At 49.0% G+C, this 10,179-nt stretch overlaps 1 protein-coding gene across 1 annotated transcript; it reads right to left on the minus strand.

Annotated features, from left to right (window-relative positions):
- Positions 1–978: 978 nt before the first annotated feature.
- On the minus strand, positions 979–9,142 carry UPK1A (uroplakin 1A). Its single transcript, XM_059665526.1, has 7 exons — positions 9,033–9,142; positions 7,100–7,300; positions 4,731–4,805; positions 4,490–4,597; positions 2,913–3,092; positions 1,578–1,661; positions 979–1,495 (listed from the first exon to the last, which is right to left on the minus strand). The coding sequence occupies exons 1-7, from the start codon at positions 9,111–9,113 to the stop codon at positions 1,451–1,453; spliced, it is 774 nt and encodes a 257-aa protein (XP_059521509.1). The 5' UTR covers positions 9,114–9,142; the 3' UTR covers positions 979–1,450.
- Between the last annotated feature and the right edge of the window lie 1,037 nt (positions 9,143–10,179).

Here is a 10,179-nt window from a genome sequence, read left to right on the forward strand (position 1 = left end):
ATTGATCAGCTGCCTCTTGCACACCCCCTACTGGGGATGTGCCCGCAACCAAGGTACACGCCTTAGCCGGAATTGAACCTGGGACCCTTGAGTCCGCAGGCTGACGCTCTATCCACTGAGCCAAAGCGGTTAGGGCCTATCTTCTTTCTAGCAGCCACTGAGAATTCCAGTCCAAGGATAGAAAATGAGTTGTGCAACCCATCCCCTGCTGATGGATATGAGGTTGTTTCCAATTTTTCATCCCAATAGACTTCTTTGACCATTACAGATTTTTTCAAGCTGGTATCCGAATTTAGCACCTGCAGACCATCAGTAGACCAGTGGACTGAATGAGGACCCCGAGAAACTTCATTTGATGGGGAAGGAAGCCAGGCTTTCCTGGCAGGGCCTAATTGCTGTAAAAATGGCCAGAGGATGAGCTTGCTTCAGAGAGGATAAAAGAGCAGTGAGGACAGTCTTAAAGTTTGCTGTCTGTCATGTTAAAATATTATTTTTTATTACTTAGAGAACTAGCTGGAAGCTCTAGTCCCTAATAGGGGGGTGTCTATCACCTGTACTGGCGCATCGGCCCTGTGCTCTGATTTTCCTTTGATAAACAACCCCTTCTCAACACCATCCCTGGATGCATTCTTAGCAGGGTCATTAGTCTGATGCTCTCCTTTCCCTACCCAAAGGGTGGGCCTAGAACCTAAACCAAGATAACGAAATTTAATCCTTGACCTTGGGACAGAGGCCCTTCCTCAGTGCTGTTGCTTAGCTATCCAGATGTGCATCTAGTGTTGCAGAGAAATCCTGCCTCAGAGTGAAGCTGGTTTCCTAGAAACCTAGTCCGAACTCCTGGATCCAGCCCTATTGACTCAGTTACATGAGCCAATAAATTTCCTGTTATATTCAGTCAGTGCCAGTTGGGTTTCTGCCATTTACATTGGAAGAGTTCTTGCTCATTCACCTTTGTCCCAGAAGAAAACAAATTAACTCATGCAAACAGTTTTTATTGAATATCTATGCTCAAACCAGTGCTGGGCAACGCTGGGGACAATAAATGGCCATGACAGAGCATGTCTCTCCTCTCATAGCAATCCCAGCCTACCAGAGCTTCAGTAGATAATCACAATCCGCTCAGTAATAATGGCAATATCCACCAGGAAGGAGGCATCTGTGAATGGGTGGTGAGATCTAAGGATAAGAATTTAAGTTGCCACTGATAGATGGGCCAGGAATCAACCAAACGAAATGAGGTTAAGGGCTAAGGGCCCATGCACGCATGTCCAGGGGGTTCAGATTCCTAGCAAAGCTCAGAAACCTGGTAAAAGATCTTGGGAGGACAAGGAGGGAAGGGTGAGGAGGTGGAAAGGGAAAAGTGAGGCGGTCAGCCAAGCTTCAGCTGGAGGATGCAGGAGCAGGAGCAGGAGGAGGCCAAGGTGTGCACGTGACCATCCCTTCTCGTTCCTCACAATGTGGTGTAGAAATACATGGCTATCAGCATCACAGGGAGCTGGAGGAGAAGGCAGTTGGGTTAGGGGTGCTCCAGCCCCACACCCACATCCCGCCCAACCTGTAGGCTCCCCGCCTCTCACCGTCCACATCAAGATGGCAAACCCAAACCACGAGATGCCCCACGTGTAGCTGTCGATGGCATGGCCAATGTGTTCGAAGCAGCCCTGGGCAGGGGGAAAATGAGGGTTTAAGAAAATTCCCTCAGGAGGTTGGCTGCTGAAAGCGAGTTGCTGTATGCCCTCAGGAAAGTGACTACCTTCCTTGAGCCTTGGTTTTTCTCTTGTGCAATGGGGATTATGGCAGTGCCTACCTCCCAGTGTGGATTCAGGGAGCCGGGATGTGACCTTGAATCCAGGACCTGTATACGTAGGTGCTGCCATGATGGTGATTACGACAGCCTGAGGGCAATTTTATTTAGAGCAGGCTTTCCATGCTGCCCACAGGTTCCAAGGGTTTGAAATGTGCCTTTAGGATCAGTCCACCTCTGACATCTCCTCATTTAGAGATGAAGCTGAGTTGGTCCAGAGTCACTCTTCATGTAGACCCCTGCCCCAACTTGGAATCAGCCAAGAACAAAGGTGCCCTGGAGTTAGGCAGGACTGAGGTGATGCACTAGCTCTACCACTTGTTCTCTATGGGGCCTACATATGAATCTGACCCTCTGAACCTCAGTTTCCCCATCTGCAAAGTGGTGATCTTAACAGCACTGCCCTCTGAAAGCAGTTGTGAAGATTCCATGGAGATGCATGTAAGCACTCTGCCCAGAGTCTGGGCTGGAAACATGGCTGTCTGATTCTGCAAGTGGTGATGGTTTGCACACCTGATCTAAGACATGCTGTTGAAGGGCCCCAGGCAGCCAAGAGCAACCAGAGGAACACTGGAACCAGTTCTCCTAGTCTAACCTCTTCTGGTTTCTTTCTCTGCCTCTGCACTCCCCTCACAATAGTTAAAGCATCTGGTTGGGGCCTAACTACCTGAAATCAAACCCCAGCTCCATCCCTCACTAGCGAATGATCCCTCAGTTTCATCATCTGTAAAATGGGATAATTATAATCTTTACCTCATCAGGCTGTGGTGAGAAATAAGATCAAAATTTAAAGCACTTTGAAGGATGCCTGGTAAAAAGTATAAGCTCAATAAATGTGGGTTGTTATTGGTGTTGTGCTACTGCTATTATTGTTGTTGCTCATCCCAGAAAACCTGAGAATTGCAGGTGCCAGGTCTAAATCAGATAGACCCTGTGTGCATCCCGCTAACTTTCAGAGGGAGAGAGAGACTAATGGAGGGAGAGTTGAGAGAAGGGAGAGATAGAGAAAGCCAGAGAGGGGAGGAGGAAATAATAGACAGTGGAAAGGAGGAAGAGGTAGAGGGCCAGAGAGACCACAGACAGGTGCAGCAGGAGGGAGGGGACATACCTTGGTGAACAGGTAGTCCATGTGGCCCAGGCGGCAGCCTTCTTCATTGAGGGGAATGAAGTTGCCAGTCCGCCGACAGCACAGTGGGGGCCAGGGAAACACCACCTCTGGGGTGGAATCCCGGAAGGTTGATGTAAAATTCACCCAGTCCATGGGACCAGATGTGCCACAGCACTCTTGCTGGAGAGAAAGGCAAGGGGTCAGGCTCCAGCTCAGAGCAGACCGCTGCTTGCCTGAGGTCAGACAGTGAGAAAGGGCAAGGCTGTTCTGGGCCACTACTGGGCCCAACTTCCCCATGTCCTGGGCCTCAAGGAGGAGGGCAGTGTCTGTGTGTGTGAGCAATGACTAGAAGATATTTGTTCCAGAACCAAGAGGCTGATGAGGGATTTGGATCAAACCCACAATCATGATTTATTCTAAAACTAGAGGGCCGGTGCATGAAATTTGTGCACTGGGTGGGGGTGTGGGGGGAGTCCTCAGCCCAGCCTGCACTTTCTCGCAGTCTGGGACCCCTTGGGGGATGTCTGCCTGCTGGCTTAGGCCCAAACCCTAAGCTTGTAATCAGACATCCCTCTTGCAGTCTGGGGCTCTCGCAGTCCGGGACCCCTCACTCCTTACCACCTGTCTGCAGCAGAGGCTGGAGAGGATTCCGCCACCACTGCTGCGCTCGCCAGCCTGAGCCCAGCTTCTGGTTGAGTGGCGCTCCCTCTGTGGGAGCGCACTGATCACCAGGGGGCAGCTCCTGCATTGACCGTCCGCCCTCTGGTGGTCCGTGCACGTCATAGTGACCAGTTGTTCTGCTGTTTGGTCATTTTGCATATTAGGGTTTTATTATATAGGATTCTTTTGAGTTCACTGTCAATAAAACCTGAACTAAATGACAGCAAAGGTGGATTTTTGTGTTGTTGTTTTTTCTAGTCCCTATGGGTGTTTACTTTGTGGGCCCTGAAAGATGAAAACATAGGCCCTTTAAACATGGGCTCTAATCCTGGCTAGCTATATGACTTAAGCTGAATTTGGACCTCAATTTCCCTTGAATCCTCAATATTCTCCTCTGTGCTGCCATGTCAAGTTGGGCTTAGCCAAGACTATGGTTTCTGGAATGCAACATCCTGGGTTTCAATCCTTCTGGTTCTGTGAACTACCAGCTGTGTGACCTTGTTCAAGCTCCTCAACCTCTTGCCTCAGTTTCCTCATCACTAAAAAGCTGATCTCCCTTATGGGGTAGTTGTGAGGATTAAATAAACTCTCAAAGTGCATTGAACAGTGCTAAATAGAAGTTAGTGCTCATTAAATGTTTGCTGTTAAGATAATATATGCCACGACTAAGAGCAGGGATTCTGGACTTAGGCTGCCAGGTTTGGATTCCAGCTCAGCCACTTACTCTGGGCAAGTGACTTTCCCTGTTTGGAGCCAGTTTAGTCATTTGAAAAATGACAATGACTAAGAGCCTCCCTCATAAGAACCAAATGAGTGGATATATATACCTGTGGGCATAATGGGAGCCCTATCTACCTCTGTAGTCAGGGCCTCAGGTCCTCCCGGCCTCCCTGCCACCCTTGCCCATCCTCGCTCACCTCAATCATGATACGGTCCCAGAGGCGAGTCAGTTCTTGGCCCTGGTCTGTGTCTGCACTGTAGAATGTCAGCATCTGCTTGGTAATCAGGGATGGGTTGGACACCATCTGTGGAGGGCCAGGAAGAATAGGGTCCAGTGGGGTTGGGTGGGAAGAAAAGTCGACCTCCACCCTTAGCCTGAGACCCTCAACACACTCCCCCCAGAAGTCATGCCCCTCCCCTGGCCTCTGACTGGCTCACATAGTCTCGGTGGGTGTAGGATGTGATGCAGGAGGCGCACTCGAAGATGTAGACGATGAGCATGAGCACCAGGTACTGGGGAGAGATACAGGGACAAAGGAACAGCCCAGTCAGGGCAAAACCTGTGGAATCACACCCCCTCAAGGGAAATGAAAACTTCTTAAAAATGTATAGAACGATGTGAATGGTAGCATCTATGTGATAGGTATACAGGTGTTCACTGTTCAAGTCTTTCCCTTTTTTTGTATGTTTGAAATTTTCCATAATAGAAAGTTAGAGGAAAATGAAATGAAAATATATGTAAAGTATTTCCTGAAGTTAATGGATATGCTTGGATGTCTACTCTAGGAAGGAAAAAAAAGAGAGAGGAAGAGAGAGAGAGAGAGATTCTTGAGATAACCAAGGACATTTGAGCACAGACTGGGTATTGGAAGATAGATTTGAAGGAACCAGGGTGAATTTTGCAGGTGTGCCAGCAGCATGATGGTTGTACAAAAAAAGAAAAATTTATTTGACTGGTATTTAATGTAAATGATATCCCTGTCCTCACCTCTTCCCTTCACCCTTAAACCAACAGGGTGTGGGGCGTGGATTTGCTAACTCTACTGCTGAGATGAAATGCTGTGGCATTAACTTGCCCGACTGCTTTAAAACAATGTCCTTATCACTCAGAGAAATGTGCACTCAAGTATTTATATTGACTTGGTGTCTGGAATGTGCTTCAAAATACCCCAGGAAATAAAAATGTGGGCAGGCAGAGAGTGGAGCAGAGGAGACAAGCTTGGCCAGTCTGTGACTGATTGTGTTGAAACCAGGTGATAGGTTCATCAGGCCATTCTCTCTACTCTCATCTATGTTTGAAATTTCCCATAATGTGTTTTTTAAAACTTCTATGTCTTATTTAATGACAAACTAATAGACACAAACTGTTTTTTTACTAGTTGGGTGAACTTTTAGGGCTTTGTTTAAATTGTTATGCCAGAGAATTAAATGCAGGAAAGAAATTTTAAAAGGAAAACAGGAAAGGAAAGAAAAAGAGCCTTTCTGTGGCTCCATCTTATGGTGAAGCCAAAGTCTTTACCAAGGCCCATAAGGCCCACCTGACAGGCCCACCTTCCCTTTCTTCCCTCATCCTTCCTGCCACCGCCCACTATTCTCTCCCCAACCCCATCTGCCCTCACCTCGGCTCCTCTCTCACCCCACCCCCACTTGGCTCCAGCCACACTGGCCTCCTGGCCTCCTGGCCTCCTCTGGCTTCAGAGCCTTTGCTCTTGCTGCTCCCTTCACCTGGAATGTCCTTCCTGCAGATACACACGCAGGCTCATTCCTCACCTCCCCCAGGCCTTTACTTCCTCTAGCTGCCAGGCTCCCCACTCCCTGCCCCAGTTCCAGCTCACCTTTCCCTGGTCACTGTCTTCTCCCCCTCAGAGTATCTTCCTCTATGACAAGGGCTTTATGTTTTGCTCACTAGATGGCTCCGGTGCCTAGCATAGGGTTTGGCACATGGTTCTTGCTCAATTAGCATTTGTTGATTGAATAAGTAGGTGCTCCTGGGAATTTAAAAGGCCCTCAACTACAGAGGAAGCACGGTGTTGGTTCTGTCATTGAGGCCGGGATGAGAATCCTTGTTTTCCCTACTACCTGGGCTTTGGCTTCTTTGAACCTCAGTTTCCTCATCTAGTAACTTCAGAGGGGTTCTGGGAGGATTGAGAGTTCATTTTCTAAACTGCTTAGCATATGAGGCACATGAGAGGCCCTTGGGAAGTGTGGATATTGTTGGTGCAATTGTTGTTGGCAGAGACTGAGAGCACAGGCTCAGTCACTCACTTGCTGTGTGACCTTGGATAAGTGACTTCACTTCTCTGAGCCTCAATCTCAACTGTCAAGTGGGCTCATGACGGTGATGATGATGATGATGATGATGATGATGACGACGGTATCTCATATGGAGTTGTGGGGAATAAATGAACTATCCATGTAAAGCATTTAGAAAGTAAAGAGCACTCATTAAATGCTGGTTGTGCTATTATTATTGTCATTATCGACAGCGCCACTTATGAGCACAAACTCTGGAGACCAATTAACTTAGGTTCAAATCCCAGTCCTGCTACTCAAGAGTTGTCCTCCTGTGTAGAGAGCTTTAGGCCCTTCCTCCCCTGTGTCCAAGTTTTTTTTCTGAAATTATGGTGACAGCCGAGCCTAGGTTTGGGGGTTATGGGGAGGTGAAATAAAATGATTGATTACCATGAGGCCTGGGTGTAGTGCCATGTTGAACACACACTAGTGGCTGCAGTGGTGGTTGTTATTATGAATCTATGAGGATGATCTTTGTGCCTACGTGTCCCCATTCCCTCCTCCTGGGGGCTCACCGTGAGGATCATGGACCGTCGGCGGCAGAGCGCTGCACCCACACCAAAGCTCGCCACAACGAAGAAGGAGAAGCCACAGAAGATGGCGATCCAGGCACCAGCGAAGACATCATCCTTGCCTGAGACACCCATCAGTGGGTACACACGGTACTGGTCAGCTGTCACCCATACTGTCTCAGCAAACAGGGCCAGGCCCGATAGCTAGACAGAGCAGCAGGTTAGAAGGACCGACTCAGGGGCAACATCCTCAGCTGCATGAGTCTCCATGAGCAAGTTCCTTCCTCATTCTGAACCTCTACTGCCTGCTCAGTAAAGTGGGCATGTAATAAGAGAGGCAAAGACATCACCTTTCATGAACAGGGTTGAGGCTAGACAGAGGCCAGAAAGGAAGGAGGGCCCAGTCAGAACTGTCCCTCTCCCCTCACTGCCAGTTGCTTTAAGGGCAAAAGGAGATGCCACATGCAAAGCCTGAGTGATGACTGGCACAGAGGAGATGGTTGGTCCACCTGCCCTTCCTTCCTAGTGTTATTCTCTGAATAGGGGAATCTGACCAGTCCCAGAACAATTACAAATATATCAACTCTTTGGTTCAGCAATTCCACTCACAGAAATCAACCCTACACACACACGTGCCCATGTAGGAAAATCACAAACCACAGGTGATCCCCTGCGGCACTGTGGGTAGAGAAACCAGGAGGCCACACAATGGAGTGCTATGCAGTCGTGGAAAAGGACAGGGCTCTTTTGAGGACTTCTGTGGAGTAGCCTATAGGCTATGTGAGCAGGAGAAAATGGGAGGCATGAAAGGATATGGAATGAGTGACATCTGGGGCGAGAAAAGGGAGACAATTGGTACGTATGTTCCTATTGCTTGCATTTGTTGCATGTTGGAAAAACTAAACATCTAGTTACCTGCAGGGTAAGGAATGGGGAACAGAAGAGAGGGAATTTCTTGGTAGATCTGTTTGACAACAATCAAACTAACACTCCTAGACTACTTCCTGTGTGCCAGGCATTGGACCTCGTAATTGGTTTCTGTGTGATGACTATAATTGTTACCAGCTGCAATGTACATTGTTGTTATGACTAATACAAAGAGTAACCACACATGCCAAACTGGTCTAAGTACATTAATCCAGTAACTCATTTTATCCTCTCAGCATTACTATTTTATCTCCATCTTACAGATAAGAAAATTGAGGCTCAGAGAGATGACCCCAGGTCCCACAATAGAAAGTGGCAAAGCTGGGATTTGAACCCAGGCTGTCTGGCCCCAGAGCCATGTACAGGCATCACGTATTTTTAAAAAAACATTAAATATTAAGAAAAAGACATTGTTGTCATTATCATGGGCTTCCTGTGTGCCAAGCAGGCACTTTATAGTCGTAATCATATTAATGTTGATAGCTAGCATTTCTTTTTTTAAATATATATTTATATTGATTTCAGAGAGGAAGGGAGGTAGAGAGACAGAAACATCAATGATGAGAGAATCATTGATCGCTGCCTCCTACATGCCCCCCACTGGGGATTGAGCCTGCAACTCGGGCATGTGCCCTTGACTGGAATCGAACCTGGGACCCTTCAGTCCACAGGCCAATGCTCTATCCACTGAGCCAAACTGGCTAGGGCGATAGTTAGCATTAATTACTTTTTCTGAGCTGAGGGTCATACATGGATTAATCCACACAAATATCCCCACAATGAGGACATAATCTGTAGATGGGGAAACAGGCACAGAGAATTAAAGTCACTTGCTCAAGATCACACTGATGAGAGAGGCAGAGCTGAGATTCGAATGCAGGCTGCTCTGACTTGAGAGCCTACAACACTGGCCTGCTGGGGTCTTGGGCCCTCAGCCTCCACCCTCAGGCTCAGGACTGCCCCTTCTCCCCACCTCCCACTCGGCTCCCAGCACTGGGGGATGTCTCACCAGAATAATGATGTTGCCCACGACCAGCAGCCCCACCACAATCGGAGATCCCTTCTCCGCCTCTGCTGCTGCAGAAGCCATAGTCGTGCCTGGGACACATGAGCAGGGATAAGGCCGGCAAAGTCAGGAGAGGAGGGAAGGTCCAGCTGGACCCACTGCCCCCCAATGCCATGGGCTGGTCCTTGTTCTCTGCTGGGCCTAGACTGGTACTGAGTGCGCTCAGATTCCCACAACCCCGGTTGATGGGCCATTTTACAAAAGAGGATCGTGAGGACCAAGCAGGGCACTCCCTGGCCAGAGCTCAGCACTGGCCCTCCTTGCGCCTCAGACCACCCCAGTTCCCTCTACCCATCCCCCCCCAGAGTCCCCTCCTCACCTTCTCTGCCTGCAGTTTCTCTGGCCAGCTCCTCCCACAGTGGCTCCCTATATATGCCCAGGCCCCTCCTTAGGAAGGGAGGAGAGTGTGTGGAAAAAGGGATAAGAGGTCAAGCAGGCAGACCAGCATGAGAGAACAGCTTTATGTGCCCCACCTGAGTGATTTACAGACCTGATATTCCAGATTGTGCTAGTATCTGGCCACATGGGCAGGGTGATGTGGTCCTGGTAAGGTTGCTGTGGGCGGGGTGGGGTGGGGGGTAGAATGAGTGCACCACCTGATGTCCCTCCTTAAGACATAGGCCTTCCTGGGAGCAGAAGAGAGATCCAAGTTGGACCCGTGTGTGAATCCTGAATCCCAGAACTGCCTCTTCTGCTGGTGGTTACACCTTTCCAAATTTAGGAACCCAGGGGGACACCCAGGTAGAGACTTGGCAGGTGAGGACAAGGCTAGACCAAGACAGGGAGGTGGGGAGGAGAGGAGCGGGCAGGTGGCTCAGAGGCTGATTGCATGGGCTGTGGGCTGAGGGGAGAGGATGGCAGGAGATGGGTGTGTAAGGGGAGTTTGAGATGAGTGTACAACAAGGGCAGAAGAGAGGTGTGTTAAAAAGGGGAGGCGGCACACTGAATGGGCTTGGTGGGAGCAGACTTGCTGGGTCATGGATATGTATGTGCCAGGTTGCTTTTCACAATGGTTGTCCCTAGTGCCCTCTTAACCAAGAATTCATGAGGGTTCCTATATCTTTCCATCACCACCTACACTTGGTTTTAT

Source organism: Myotis daubentonii, chromosome 15, assembly GCF_963259705.1.
Source record: "Myotis daubentonii chromosome 15, mMyoDau2.1, whole genome shotgun sequence".
Lineage (NCBI taxonomy): Eukaryota > Metazoa > Chordata > Mammalia > Chiroptera > Vespertilionidae > Myotis > Myotis daubentonii.

Bases quoted from the DNA above. Each gene is read 5' to 3' on its own strand.
- UPK1A (XM_059665526.1), bottom strand. From the start codon at position 9,113: ATGGCTTCTGCAGCAGCAGAGGCGGAGAAGGGATCTCCGATTGTGGTG. The intron at 4,806-7,099 runs GTGAGCCCCCAG...ATCTCTCCCCAG, and splicing joins GACGGTCCATGATCCTCACG to TACCTGGTGCTCATGCTCAT. The intron at 3,093-4,489 runs GTGAGCGAGGAT...CTTTCTCTCCAG, and splicing joins GGGACCGTATCATGATTGAG to CAAGAGTGCTGTGGCACATC.